The sequence below is a fragment of the Mobula birostris genome, chromosome 16, assembly GCF_030028105.1.
Source record: "Mobula birostris isolate sMobBir1 chromosome 16, sMobBir1.hap1, whole genome shotgun sequence".
In the NCBI taxonomy this organism is placed as follows: Eukaryota; Metazoa; Chordata; class Chondrichthyes; order Myliobatiformes; family Myliobatidae; genus Mobula; species Mobula birostris.
In genome coordinates this window covers 51,363,804-51,379,521 of record NC_092385.1, presented here as the reverse complement: position 1 = coordinate 51,379,521, position 15,718 = coordinate 51,363,804, and the positions used below count along the sequence as shown (strand labels likewise).

General features: G+C 35.9%; 1 protein-coding gene across 3 annotated transcripts in view; it reads left to right on the top strand.

Annotated features, from left to right (window-relative positions):
- Positions 1-15,371, top strand: part of edem1 (ER degradation enhancer, mannosidase alpha-like 1) — a 40,378-nt gene extending 25,007 nt beyond the window's left edge. The window contains exons 7-12 of one of the 3 annotated variants that reach the window (XM_072280622.1): positions 885-1,005; positions 1,102-1,272; positions 4,814-4,887; positions 9,459-9,555; positions 11,851-12,036; positions 12,516-15,371. In XM_072280622.1, coding sequence (XP_072136723.1) covers positions 885-1,005; positions 1,102-1,272; positions 4,814-4,887; positions 9,459-9,555; positions 11,851-12,036; positions 12,516-12,605 — 739 coding nt within the window. In that variant the 3' untranslated portion in view covers positions 12,606-15,371. Of the gene's footprint in view, positions 1-884; positions 1,006-1,101; positions 1,273-4,813; positions 4,888-5,541; positions 5,789-9,458; positions 9,556-11,850; positions 12,037-12,515 lie in introns of those variants that run through there. The other 2 variants (XM_072280623.1, XM_072280624.1) reach the window with 2 other exon arrangements.
- The last annotated feature ends 347 nt before the right edge of the window (positions 15,372-15,718 follow it).

The window sequence follows — 15,718 nt, the reverse complement described above, 5'->3', positions numbered from 1 at the left end:
TGAACTCTCTGTCTGAGGGACAGTGGAGGTGGAGTTTCCTGCATTTAAAAGGTACCTTGATGCCCGTTTGAATTCCTAAGACTTGGAATAAAGGGACAAGTGTTGCAAAATGAAATATATGTAGTTTTGTTCTCGATGGTTGGCATTGCAATATAGGGCTGAAAGGCCTGCTTCTGTGTTGTATGATTCTGTGATTATTTACTGAAAGTATAGTCTTTTTAAGGAGCAGAAAAATATGACTTGCATTAGAAACTATAGCAACATTTCAAAATAACAGCAGGAATATTTGTCACAAATTTCCAGTGAGTGGAGGATAATTTCAATCTATATGCTTAAACTCAGTCATTTACATTGCACTCAACAGCTTGATTGGCAGCTTGACACACGACTTTTGTCTGGGATTGGTATGGTGACTACCTATGTAACTAATAGGAAAATGAATAGATTAATTTGGACTATAGGCCATTTTCTAATCTTGAAAGTTTGTCCTTGGTCTCTTCAAGTTAGCTTTTAATGCAAACATTACTCTCTTAAACATAAGTGATGCACAATTGACATTTTATGGACTGATTTTTCCTGTTCAATGCATGCTATGTCTACACAAAAATTTAGTCTGTAGATCAGAATATCCTGCAATATGGCTCAGTTTTTAAAAGCTTCTCCAGCAATTACTACATAATATACTGTATACTAAAGATTGGGTGATACCTGTGTGATGAACTAATGCCACTTCCTGTGCTGAATACTTTGGTGGTGTAGTTTTAATTATTAGCAAAATAATACATTTGAAACAAATGTTATGAAGTCTGTAATCTCTTCCAGAGTTAGCTTATCAACTGACAGATGGTAGTTTTAAATTTTTATCAATATTTTTTTTAACACAGGCGTGAAGCTTGTAATGAAGGAGAGGGAGATCCTCCACTTTATGTTAACGTGAATATGTTGAATGGGCAATTAATGAATACGTGGATTGATTCACTGCAAGCCTTTTTCCCTGGTCTTCAGGTATATTATTGATTTTAAAATGAGCATTTTTCTAAACACTTGTAATGTTTCTAAGTGGGCTTTTTAAGGCATAAAGATATTTTTGTTTGTTTTTAGGTGTTAACAGGTGATGTAGAAGATGCTATTTGCCTCCATGCTTTCTATTATGCCATATGGAAACGATATGGGGCTCTTCCAGAGCGGTATAATTGGCAACTACAAGCTCCTGATGTGATGTTTTACCCACTAAGGCCCGAATTAGTTGAGTCTACTTACCTACTGTATCAGGTATGATACCAGTAACTTAATGTTATTTTTCACTGCAACCAATCTGTTCAAGAGCTCTTTACTCCCTATCATTATCATGTTATGTTTTGTTAAATACTTTCATGCTCTTCAGACTCATCTGTGTGAGTAAGTATAATAGAATTGTTCCAACACAGGGAAACATTTGGGTTTCATTGTAGTTAGAACAATAGTGTGGAAACGGAACGAAGGCAGGAGATGGGGCTGAAAGGGAAAATGAATCAACCATGATGAAATGGCAGAGTAGACTCGGTGGGCTAAATGGCCTAATTCTCCTCCATTATCTTATGATCTATGAAACGCATTGTTGTGTGCCACCTTCAGAAGGGGTGAACAAATAAAGCTTTAGATACACTTGTTCAACAGGATGTACCAGCAAAATGAACAACGCAATAAATAGCATGGTTTAGAGAGGAAATTCAAGAATTTCTGGCTGAAATCCAGATTAAAATAATGGCCACCCTAGTGATGGAATGATTAAGATCACTGATGTGAAAATGGAATAAAATATGGGATAAGTGGCTGGTTTCTCAGGAAGGAATTGTCTGGTTCACTTTGGTTTTGAGCTCTTGGCACTTTAAGGTCATGTAATATGAGCAAATATGTCATTTTGAATTCCTTACTTTGGAGATTTCTGATCTGGATGTTTAGTCCTCTTAATTAGATTTTTTTAATTGCTTGAAATTATGTTATACGTTCATGGAATTTGTAATGTGCAAACAAACTGATCATGAATCTCTGCCAAGCTGCAGTTTATATTGATTTTTGAAGAATGAATGCTAGGATGTGTGTCAGGTTGATACTGTTTAATAAACAGTAACAGTTTGTGAGCAGAAGGAATGATGCTGTAGAGTTATAGCATTTGTAGGCTTACTAACATCTGGGCACAAGCAAAGTTACATTTGTTCGGTGCTGACGTTTCTAGGGTTTGAATATTTTTACAAATAATTTTTCATAATAGATATTTGCCTCTTTTGCATAATTTTCATGTACAACTATATCTCAGTGAAAGTTTAGTCCAGAAATTGCAAGTTTGGTCATTTGCACAGTCATATCTGCATCCTTTGCAGTATGTGCTTGTTATCTGTCTCTCCAGTCAGTCAGGGAATACTCTAATTGGGATAGATTTCTAGGAAAATATATGCATTCTTTGGAGGACAGTACTTATATCTACATTAATATATGTTGGATTAAGATTCTACATGAACTGAATTTGCTGAATCTGATTCCACATTACTGCATGTATGGGGCATGGCTTATACACTTCTAAAAATTTTTTTTTTTTTTTACAAATTCCATATTTTCTCACTTATAGTACAGAAAAATCCTGGTACAGTATAATTCCAGATGCTCTCCTTGACCTGAAACCATTGAGTTAACTCAGTTGCAGTGACCAAACACTGCTTTGATTGAGACCACCCAGTTAGGCATGGAATGTTGACCATTATCTTTCTTTTCAAACCTTTTTATTGTATATATAGGAAAAATAACATGAGTACTTCGAAGTAACAACACTTATAATGCCTCAAAAAAAACATCATCTTAAAGATTGAAAACAAAATATTGTGATAGCAGAAAAAACCTACTGAGCAGAAAAGTGAGGAAAAAAAAGAGAACCCATTAGGTGTACAACCCCGGAGCCATGCGTCATACGAAAAACTTCTAAAAGTAAACATCAAACCGCCAGCAAGAAAAGAAAATATACTAAAAGAATTTACAATTAGATCGTGGAAAAATCTATCAATTAACTCAAATGATAATAATGAGCAAATGAGCCCCATCTTTTCTCAAAATCAAATAAAGGTTCAAAGGTTTGACTTCTAATTTTCTCCAAACTAAGACATAGCATCACTTGAGAGAACCATTGTGACAAAGTGGGAGCTGATGTATCCTTCCACTTCAACAAAATGGCCCTCCTAGCTGTCAATGTAACAAATGCAATAACATGTTGGTCAGACACAGAAATACCATGAATATTTTGAGGAACTATTCCAAAAAGCACAGTTAATTAGGTTGTAAATTAATTTTAAGTGCTTTAGAAATTGTTGAGAAAACCGACTTCCAGAACTGTTCCAATATAGAACAAGACCAAAACATATGTGTCAGTGTAGCTATCTCAGTTTTACATCTATCACAATGACTATCAACATGAGGAAAGATTTTAGAAAGTCTCTCCTTTGTCAAATGATAACGATGTACAATTTTAAATTGAATCAATGAATGGCTAGCACAAATTGAAGTAGAGTTAACCAACTTCAATATCCGCATCCAGTCCTCTGTCATAAAAGTCAAATTAAGTTCCTTTTCCCAATCCTGTTTAATCTTAGATAAAGGATGCTTATCCCATTGTAATAGTAAATTATAAATTCTTCCAATAGAACCCTTAATCAAAGGATTCATACTCATAATAGTATCTAACAGGTCAGCCTCCAATATGTAAGGGAAATTACTTAAATATTTTTGTAAAAAATGTCTAACTTGAAGGTATTGCAGAAAGTGTGAGTATGAAAGAGAATATTTATCAATTAATTGTTCAAAGGACATCAATCTATCTTCTTTAAATAAATCCAAAAAAGAATTAATACCTTTATTTTTCCAAAGTAGAAAAATTGGATCACTCAAAGAAGGCTTAAAAAAGTAATTTTGGTAAATTAAACTACAAAGTTTAAATTTTTAAGAAAAAAATTGTGGAACTGGAGCCAAATTTGTAAAGAATACTTAATCACAGGATATAAGTTTAAATTAACAACTTTATCTAATTGCATAGGTAAAGGAGCCCCCAATAATGAGGTTAAATAAAACTGTTTATAACTTTTAGTTCCAGGTCTTCCCAAATTGGCCGATCACTCTTATCAACCCAGTATAACCAAAAAGACATGTATTGCAGATTAACAGCCCAATAATACATTCTAAAATTAGGCAAAGCAAGACCTCCATTCTTTTTCAATTTTTGTAAATGACATTTACAAATTCTTGGTCTTTTATTATTCCAAATAAAAGATAAAATAATAGAATCAATCTGATCAAAAAACTTCCTAGTCAAAAAAACAGGCGTATTCTGAAATAAATATAAAAATTTGGGTAGAATCATCATTTTAACTATATGAATACGACCAACAAGTGAACATGTAAGTGGACTCCATCTACTAAATAAATACTTCATAGAGTCTACTGAGGGAACAAAATTAGCTTTATAAAGATCCTTATATTTTTTAGTAATTACAATACCTAAATATCTAAAAGGGTCTGAAACTTTAAAGGGAGTATTATCATATATAGAAACAGAATCATTTAAAGGAAACAATTCACTTGTACTAAAATTAATTTTATATCCTGAAGGAACGTTGACTGTTATCAATTGTTTCCATAGAACTTTGAAGTGTTAGAGTTTGGCAATGAATTGTATTTTCCGGGAAACCAATTTATAAATGTTAAGTTAAAAATTTCGTGTTGAATTTGTGCTGTGAAGAATCAGCATTAATTGATTTGATGCCTTTGATTGTATATCACTTTTTCTTATCAGGCAACAAAAAATCCTTTCTACTTGCATGTGGGAATGGATATCCTTCAAAGTCTGGAGAAGTACACAAAAGTCAGGTCTGTATTGGAATGCAATTTATACATTGTTCATCTGTGTATGGTGAATAAAGTTCATCCTTGAATGGTGTTTTTTGTAAAAACTTTAAAGTTTAATATTGCTCTTAAATCACTTTTAAAAGCTCCATCAGGATAAAATTTCTTGATTGCTACTGTTAGCTTTTAGATTACTTAACAGTGTAGTTGTAAATATAAAGGTTTTGATTAGGTGAGTAAGATTTTATGGGAAATAAACTCGTGTTACTTCTCACTAGGTTTGATTCATGAGTCTGAGAGATTTGAATGGATGCAACTGAATGAAGTGACAAATAGTAGCAATGATGAAGAGCGGAAGGAGAGGAGAATGTAGGAATGTTTTTCACAATCCCTTGCGTTAAGTTTTTGCCTGTCCTCTAATGAAGATTTCCCTAACAACTTGGAGATCTAAGGCATTCAATTGCACCAGGAGAACCCAACCTTTCCCTTCGGCTGGTCATGCTGGAAGAAGGGATCTCCTTACTTTCACAATTTTGAAGATTTCCTTCCGTTTGCTTCTTCCATTAAATTGATTGCATCTCCCAATTATCAGGCTGTGATAAAAGTTTATTGATTTGAATTGTTAATATTGTTCCCTCTAACTTGCAGCCCATTTTCAATGTCATTTTTTTATTTCAGGTTTTTCTTGTTTGCACAATTTTGCTTTTGTGTTACTTAACCGGTAATATGGCCAAGGGTTATCCACCTCCAATAAAAACACACGTCTCATGAATCCTGACTGCAGCACAGTAGTGTAGTGTTCAGCACAACGCTCTTGCAGCACCAGAGTCCTGGCTTCAATTCCTGCCCTTGTAAGGATTTTGTATATTTTCCCTGTGACTGCGTGGGTTTCCTTCCGGTGCTCTGGTTGCTTCCCATATTCCGAAGGCATATAGGTTAGTGGGTAAATTGTTCACATGAGTGTAATTAGGCAGTGTGGGTTCATTGGGCTGGAGGGGCTTGTTACCCAGCTATATTGTGAAATAAATAAATCATGAAGTTTCTAATTATTTTCTTTTGCCTTGTCTCATACATGTCCTCCCCCTCCCCCGCTGGTTATTAAAGTATGCAACCAATAAATTGTTAGGAGCTGCTAATTTTAGGTGTATAAGAATTGTACTTCTGTGGTATAAGAATGGTTATTTCTTAGTATATTGCAAGCATCTGATCCTTCCTTCCCACTTAGCCCTCCATTTTTTTCTTTGATCCATGTGGCTTTCTAAGAATCTTTTAAAAGTCCCTAATGTATCTGTGCATTCCATGCGCATACCACTCTTTGTGTAAAAAGAAAAACCTACCTTTGTCCACCTATATTTGCCTCCAGTCACCTTAAAAGTATGCCCTCTTATATTAGCTAGTGCCACCTGGGGAAAACAGCGTTGGCTGACCAATTGGTTTTGATCATCTTGTACACCTATATCAAGTGTCCTCTCATCTTTCTTCACTCAAATAGAATAGCCCTAGCTCACTCAACCTTTCCTCTTGAGACATATTTTCTAATTCAGGCAGCATCCTGGTAAATCTCCTTTGCACCCTCTAAAGCTTCCATATCTTTTCTATAATGAGACCACCAGAACTGAACACAATACCCCCAAGTGTGGTCAAACCAGAGTTTAATAGAGCTGCAATTTGTGGCTCTTGAACTCAGTCCCCTAGCCAATGAAGGCCAGCACACCATATGCCTTCTTAACCGTCCTATCAACTTGCACAACAACTTTGATAGATCTGTGGACATGGACCCCCAAGATCCCTCTGTTCCTCTATAGAACATAGAATAGTACAGCACAGTACAGGCCCTTCGGCCCACAATGTTGTGCCGACCCTCAAACTCTGCCTCCCATATAAGCCCCCAACTTAAATTCCTCCATATACCTGTCTAGTAATCTCTTAAATTTCACTCGTCTATCTGCCTCCACCACTGACTCAGGCAGTGCATTCCACACACCAACTACTCTGAGTAAAAAACGTTCCTCTAATATCCCCCTTGAACTTCCCACCCCTTACCTTAAAGCCATGTCCTCTTGTATTGAGCAGTGGTGCCCTGGGGAAGAGGCACTGGCTATCTACTCTATCTATTCCTCTTATTACCTTGTACACCTCTATCATGTCTCCTCTCATCCTCCTCCTCTCTAAAGAGTAAAAAGCCCTAGCTCCCTTGATCTCTGATCATAATGCATAGTCTCTAAAAACCAGGCAGCATCCTGGTAAATCCAATGCTTCCACATCCTTCCTATAGTGAGGCGACCAGAACTGGACACAGTACTCCAAGTGTGGCCTAACCAGAGTTTTATAGAGCTGCATCATTACATCGCCCTACATCACAAACTCTATCCCCCGACTTATGAAAGCTAACACCCCATAAGCTTTCTTAACTACCCTATCCACCTGTGAGGCAACTTTCATACTGTACCATCAAGTTCAACCGTCCAAAGTGTTTCATTTCACTTTTTCCATTTTGAACTACATCTGCCCAGCATTGTGTCTTATCATCCAACATTTGTGTGATCACTGAAAGCTTTCATTATATTATTCATATTTGGGCACTGTACTGTATGAAAGAAACAGTGTTCACTTTTTAGAATAATTGAATTTTCACTTTTTTTTAAACTTCCAAGTTCATTTAATTTAATCTCAGTCTCCCTTTCACTATTAAAGTGGCCTTTATTTGGTTCCTTGTAATGCAGTGTGACTTCAAGCTTCACTGTTTGATTACGAGTAATACATACAAAATGCTGGAGCAACTCAACAGGTCAGGAAGCATCTAAGGAGAGGAATTAACTGTCAGTGTTTCAGCCTGAGACCCTTCATAAATTGTTGCCAGACCTAGAGTTGCTCCAGCATTTTGTGTTTGTTACTCTGGATTTCTAGCATCTGCAGAGCCTCTTGTGTTACTATTTTATTATGAAAACGTTTGTGTACTGCTGTTCTAATAGCTTAAATTCATTTTAGCACTTGCTCCTCACTATTTTCAAACATTTATTGCAATACTTTTCTGCATACTTATTCCTCGGAAATTATTGTTCTAATTTGGTTGTGTTCTCCTGGGATTTGTCTTGTATTGATTATCCCTTTTCACCCAATTACTTTTTCTAAATCAATACAGAATCGTTGCCAACTGCTTAGCTAATCTCATTCTGGTTCCAGATTTGTTTCATTGGGACTCTTTAAATTTATCTCCTATCCTTGGGACCTCCTGCTTGCTCCTACCACACTGTTTTTCCTGATACTTATTATATTTTCCATTTGATTTCAACATTTTCTCTATAAGGTATTCTACATTCTGGCACTGGTTAGGTAACAGATCTTTGGAACATAAGCTGCCTGTAGGTCTGACCTGAATAGTTAAATCACTTTTCATGGATGTTTCCTGAAGTGCTGAGTGTTTCTAGCGGTTTTAGTTTTTAATTTAGCTCTCCAATATCTGTAGTTTTTATTGATTGGTATTCTTTTGATACTTGTGACTGCAAAGGGTAACAAAGCAGGCCAGTTGTCAGTTCTGATTTTCTGCTATTTGATTGGTTACACTGGACGATAAAGATTTTGCTTTCTGAATACTTTTGAGACTATATTATGGATTTTGGACTACTGATCATGAAAATCATCATGGATTTTCCCTATCACGCACTGTTTATTTTGTAATCGTCTATATTTGTTATTTCAATTCATAATACAAGTTAATTAAAATATTGCCCACAATGTAGGCTGAAAAGTTTCTGTCTTGTCCAGTAATGCTTGGGCATACTTAGGTAGGGTGGATGCTGCAATGCAGATCAGGTTTTAGAAAGGCTGTAAAAGCATCACACACACACTATTCTATGCATTGTGTTACATGTATATCAGTTTGCAATCATGGTGATGTGCATACTCTATGCACATAGCATATTGTAGGTACTCGTAATAAAGTAATTATATTTTCAGGAGTATTGATAACAAAATGTCTTCCCAATGTTGCAATAGCCACAATACTTCGTTATATTTGTGACGAGTATACACTTAAATCTCAAAGATGGAGCATAACTCCTCTTATTAAGAAAGCTTATGAGCTCTGTTTTGGGTATAAAATTGGTGACCAAGACAAAGCTTAGGCTCTTCACATTTGTTGCATTCCCGTTTAGATCCTTCCTTGCAAATCTTGGCACTATCAGTGGCGAGCATAGTGAATGGTTTCCCTGGACATTATGGTCGTGGAGGGACTGTATCAGGGCAACTGGAATTCATCAATGCTGGCTGATTATTGTTGGGCACTTAAGTAAGAAGCCTTAGACACTGAGTACAAATGAAAATCATCAACAAAACATTGTTAGCTTAGTTAAACTATTGCAAAGCGTCAGCACAGTTACACAATTAAATGCATTATATCCAATTAAAATAAATTTCTTGTTTTTCCAAATTCCTATGTGATACAAGTAGTCTGAAATTATGTTTGTGTTCAGTTTCAAGTGGTCTATCAACCACAGAATATTTCTGAGGAAGCAACACTTGAAAAATTTGTTAGGCAGTGTTATATGACATATTGTGGCACTTAAGTTACTGTTGGCTGTTTTATTTGGAAGCAGGTGTGGTTATGCTACACTTCATCATGTAATAGACAAGTCAAAGGAAGACCGAATGGAGAGCTTCTTTCTCAGTGAGACCTGTAAATATTTATATTTGGTACGTTACCTTTTTAGTAATTTGTTTAATAAAGGTAGTTGGTTATTGCAGTAAAATACTGTTTAATGCAGCCAGTTGTAACCTGGAATACTGGTGCTGAAAGCAAATTCAGTGGAAAAGTAATTGGATGAATACCAGAATGGAAAATGGAGTGTGCCGGGGAGTGTGGGATTGATTAAATTGTAATTTCAAAGAAGCAACTTGTTTATAATAGGCCTACTTCTGTGTTGGGTCATTCGATTATCTTATTGTCTGCTAAATCGTCATGGGGGATTGTCTGAAATGTAGTTTGTAACTGACAAACAGCTATAGATCAGAGAGAGATGAAACTAACCCCTAATCTTGTCAATGATGGAACATTGTAATTGCAAACTGACAAGGTTACATTGGAAACTTGCACTGTAAAAGAGAACTTCATAATTTCTGGTAGAAAAAAATTGGTGTAAGTGTTTCAAAGGTATGGCATGCACAAACGAAACAGATTTTTTAAAAAAAAAAACTTGAGTTTGAGATAATTTTGCTGCATGATAAGACTTGTAAGTTTAGATGCATGCCAGTATGCAAAGTCGCAAATTGAGGATTTATGCAGATTTTTCAAGTAAGTCTTGTGGATAAGTTGTGTCTCTATCCTTTGTGTAAAGCACCTTACTGTTGTCAACTAAGAGTGGTTTACCTCTCATTTTTGGAATGATTATCTGTTGTAGGGTATGGGTGCCACTGCTTAGAGGGATTTTATTGCTTGTTTTTGTAACTGCCTCTGAACTGAGTGGATTTTTGGCAATTTCTCTGCTTAGTTCCAGAGTCTCAAAACGGATCAGATGAGAACTGGTATCCTTCGTCAGGGGCTTTGGTGATCCATCTGGATTTTACAGCAATTTGTCTGTGCCATGCTACCTTTCAATCTATTTGTTAAATTCAATATTAGTCCAGCTGCCTGGTGGGATTTAACCATTGATTAGTAGTCAAGATTCTGGATAGGACTCCAGTACTTCACTGTCTTGCTACCACAGCTTATCATGCCCCCACGTTTTCCTGTCTCTTCACCATGACAATAGTTTCTCATGGTTCTTTTTAAATTGCTTGCGGACATCTCAATCATGCCGTAATTTTCCATCTTCTCAAAATTTTGAGCCTAGTCTGTGTAACCTGTGTTCATAACATAACCTTCCAGTCTAAGTGTCATTCTGATGAATCTGCCTTGTGCTGCTTGCGGATCTAATGCATCTTGAGTGAGCTGTGCCAGAAATGACTGCAGTGCTTCAGATGGCATACGGCAGCTCTGCATAGTTATGTAACCTTCTGTGCTCCAGCCTGTCAATAAAAGGGCTCAGTTAACCATATAACTGTGCCCTAAAATTTAGTACAAGACCCTAAACCTCTGCTCATCTGAAGTAGTGGCTTCTTAGAACTTAACACTTAGATCTTCAATATGCAAACTGAATCATCTTTTTCCTATATTGAATTCCATTTGTCACAACTTTGTCACTTAAATTTATCTGTCATTGCAGACTACTTGCAATCTCTTCTTCTGGCTGTCTTTTCTTGTTACTTAACCTTGTGCTGTCAGCAACTTCAGACATGCAAATCTCACTTCCATCTAACAAGCTATAGTGAAAGCAACACACAAAATATTGGAGGAACTCAGCAGGTCAGGCAGTATCTATGGAAAAGAGTCTCTTCCATTAACACACTTTTCCATAGATACTGCCTGACCTGCTGAGTTCTTCCAGCATTATGTGTGTGTTGCTTTGGATTCCAGCATCTGCAGATTTCTTCATGTAGTGTGAAATTAGGTTTTATGAAATAGAAGCAAAAATAGGCCATTCGCACCCTTGTTGCTCTGTCATTCAATAAGATTATGTGCAATCATTTACCTCATTGAACTTTCCTACTGCTGTTAACCTCTTATTTCTTGACTCCTTTATAATTTAAAAACCCAGAGATCTGCTGAACAACAAGGTAGATATATATGCATGTTCTTGCTTCAAATTAATCAGTTGTATGACCTCAGAAGGTTTCCAATTCAACCTTCATAATGATTTCTTGTGTGAAATCTTGTGGAAATTGCTTCAATTTATACAATTATTTACTGCATCTTTTAACCTTGCATTGAAAGGATGAATTTAGTAATTTCACTTCTGATGTATGTTAATAATGTATGATAATGTATTTGAAGTTGTTCCTTGAGCTGTTTCTGAATATATCTGTTTAGATCAGACTGTGTTGCTGTTCAGATGCTAATGGATTAGATAAAATCAACTTTTAATCTTGTCTTTGTTTTGAATAAATGAACAGCTGTTTGATGAAGACAACCCTTTGCACAGATCAGGGAGCAAATATCTTTTCACAACAGAAGGACATATTTTGCCAGTAGATAAACTTTTCAGAGAAAAGCCCTGGGAAGATGCCACCTCTAAAGAAGAAGGTACAGTGGGTACCTCCAGTATGCTGGACCACAGACCTGCTAACTCCAGCATCAATGTAAGTCAGACTAGCTGTGTATGATTTTGTTAAAAAGTCTACAAATTGGACACTGTTGAAATTTGTACCAGACCAGCCAATGTATCCTTGCTTGTGCTGAATGGTCTGTTTCTGTCATAGATTCATTATGATAACTTTTGTCACTATCCCTCTTCTTGTTATGGTAAGGGATTGGCAAGAGCATGGGAGATGGGTTCTAGTGATATATCCATTTCCATGGCTACATTGACACTGGTTAAGGGCAATCTCTTTACTTCACATACGTACCCAGATTGGAAGAGATACAGTTGCTGCTATATCATGTACCATGCATTTAATCTGTTTTTAACAAGATACTGAATAGTGATCTTCATGCAGAAAATAACATTTATTTATTTGCAGGCCACCTCATATTCATTTATATTCTAAATCAAAATAGGATATTTTTGTTTTGCATTTTGTTGTAATGAAAATTAATTGCTTTGAAAATACCTCCACAGTGCAGCAGAGTCCCCAGTGAGAGAAGATACGCGTTGCCTTTAAAGGGAGTTTACATGCAGCAGATTGACCAGATGGTGGGACTTCTTTAAAACAACCTCATCTCTAATGCACAGATGTCCAGGGACAGAACCTACAGCTATGCAACTTTGATTTTTTTTGTATATAAGTGTGTTAACATTTATTTATTAAGATTTTTAAAACTTCTCAAAGCTTTTCTAAGACATGTAATTTCATTTCTGCAATAGTGATATTACATATGCATCTTGCTTCAATGCAAGGGAAAATGTTTTTGTTAAAATAGGTGGGGTTTTGATGCGTGAGTGTCTTCCATGAAGGCATATGTTTAATCATTTGTCTAGATAAAAATTTAAATGTAAAAGACTTGTGCTAGATATTTGTTTAAATCCACTTTTGTAATTCCCTTGTCTTAAATGTGCAACAGTGTGAAATAAGGAAGCTTCATTGAACATAATATCCAAATTTATACTAATGCATATATATCATATTGGTGTAAGAATCAACCCAACGCTATGAAGAACTGAACTGTGAAAGAGCATTAGTCAGTTTGTCTGGTGTAGTGCTGAGTGTCTCCAGCAAAAGAATATAACCAACTCTGGATTTGGCTAACGTGCCTTCAAACTATCAGTGCATTTAACTGAAGTATCTAGTGTCATGTCTGTCTGGGTATTAAGCAACGTTGATTTCTGTTATCTTTCTTGTGTGTTCCATGTACATTAATTAGATGGTTTTGTTCCTGGCTGATTTGAGGACTGCTTATAATGAAATGTTCCATAATCATATTCATTAACCATATCACAATTTATTTTTGTGGATGATTTTATGTGATCTGTATTCAGAAAGTAAAGATGCTTTACATCTTGTTTAAAAATATAAAAGCAGCTGACATATTATTTGTTGCTACAACATGATTGAAAGCATCCACAACTTTACTTTTTGAAGGCATTGGGATATGTTCCTTACTTTCTGTTCATTACTTTTACCCACATTGGTGCAGATCAGTTTGAGAGGTCTGAAATTCAGATCATTTCATAGTCTTGTCTGCAGTTCCAGAATGATACCTTCTAAAGGCCAGCTTAAAATAGTTGGCTTTCATTTTGATAACATTTGCTGTGAGAAACTTGTTAGGTCTTTTGACAAATTATAAATGCTGATTTTGAACTTCACCACATTCTATGCTTTCTGTATCAACAGTGAATCTGTCAGACACACTATGAGGGTTAACCTCTTACAAATGGACAGTTACTGAATCATTATCCCTATTTTGTATCTGTTGTTTTGACCTTGGATGGGGATGGTTAAAGTGAAATGCACTTGGCTATTGCAGTGGAAAATGTATTAATCTCCTCAACAAAGGATGGACCATTAGCACTTGTTTACACTTAGCAAACTCCCTTTTGGTTATTTCCAAATTTACAATGTATTTGAATAATTTACTTAAAATTACAAAATTAAATTGCATCACATTTCTGTCTGTGTGTGTGCATGTGTGCACAGGCATATTTTCTCTCTGTTCTGTTATTAGAAAATCATTGCACACCTATTGGCTTTTCCAAACTGGTTGGAGAAGAGAGTGGATGAAGGTACTCAGTGTCTGAGTTGATGGATTTAGAAGCTGAAGGTTAACATTTTAAGGAACATTTGTGTAGTTCATGATGATGTGCCTTAGCATGGATGTTGGGGCATCCAGATCGGCCAAAGGGGAAGTGAAGGAATAAATAGGGTAAACATCGGTCGTGAAACGATACAGCATTTTGTTATTTCCAGTCTGTGGTTACATCTTCTGACAGATCTTCATCAGGTATCTCTTGCTAACATTGCTTACATACTGTATGTAATGTTCATTTGCTCAATCTTGGCATTTCCAAACATTTGAGTGGCTTGCCTTTCAGCAACATAGTCAGTTGCTTGGCCCTGCCCTCTCTCACTGCTGTGCTTTCTTCTACACTCACTCTCACCCTCCTTCCGCCATGCTTTCAACCCTTCCTTCTGTTCCTTCTCTTATTATTGTTCCAACCCAAACACTAATCTTTGCTTCTGCTTTCATGTGTTGCTTTTCTCCCATTAGTTTGTCCATCTCTACTTACTCACATGCCCCTCACCCTCCTCGAAGATAAAGGATCTTATTTCTATTCAGTATTTCCTTGCTAAGTCAAATGAGACTGGAGATGAAAGCGAGTGAGATAATGGCCCACCTTGCTTGCTTTCTTCACTAACAAGTTGCAAACTTCACTTAATGATATCATTTATTCTTTGTAATATATTAACGTTACAGTTATAAGTTTACCTGTTCCTTTCCTTGGCTTATTTGGATGATCCTCTAGTTTACCTGCTATTTCAATTTTATCAATCACATGGTATTACCCATTGTGCAATCATTGGAATTCCTCCAGATTCCTATACACTTATTTATGTGAGAGTAAGAGAAGTCTGATTAGGACACAATTACGTAAGATTTTCCCTTCAGTTATGTGTGCAATGATGATGCCAAATGTGTTTGGATGGCCAGCATTTTAACATTTTAGATGATTTCCATTTCTATGTGACCAATCTGAGTGCCATGGTAGATGGTTCCGAAGCACATGAGATCTGCCTCATTTTTTAAGATATTGGTAAGATTACGTGTGGAGCATTGTTTTCTTACAGATAATAGTATTTACTCAAAAGCAGGATGTTTAATGTAAAGGACAATGCTGAACTATCAATGTTTACCAAAATCAATGTGCAATACACTTGTATAAAAGAAAATTGTATAAATTTTATTTTCCCAGAAATGAGTAATGGTATTAAAGTGTCAAAGGACCAAATAGAAGTCAATAAAGATTCAGTGCCATTTCTTTTTGTTGCATTTGTTCTTCCTAATAAATAAGCCTTTACTTGCATATCCTCTATATTTTCTAATCTCACTAATACCTTTTGAATAAAAGTAGCAGGCTTTTTTGAATGGTGTATCTCCAAAGATTGCTGAAATATCTGAAGGAAAAGATTGAAATATATTTTTCACCAACTGCACAAATAAATACAAGGAGTTATGGTTGTACCTTATTGTTGATCTAAAGCAGAGTCTTCCAAGTTACCCAATATCAGGATATCAATACTTAACATCCAAACTTCAACCATAGCTAATTGAAACATCCGTTTGCTTTGTCCAGTACTTCAAAGAAATGAGATATATTTATCTTGC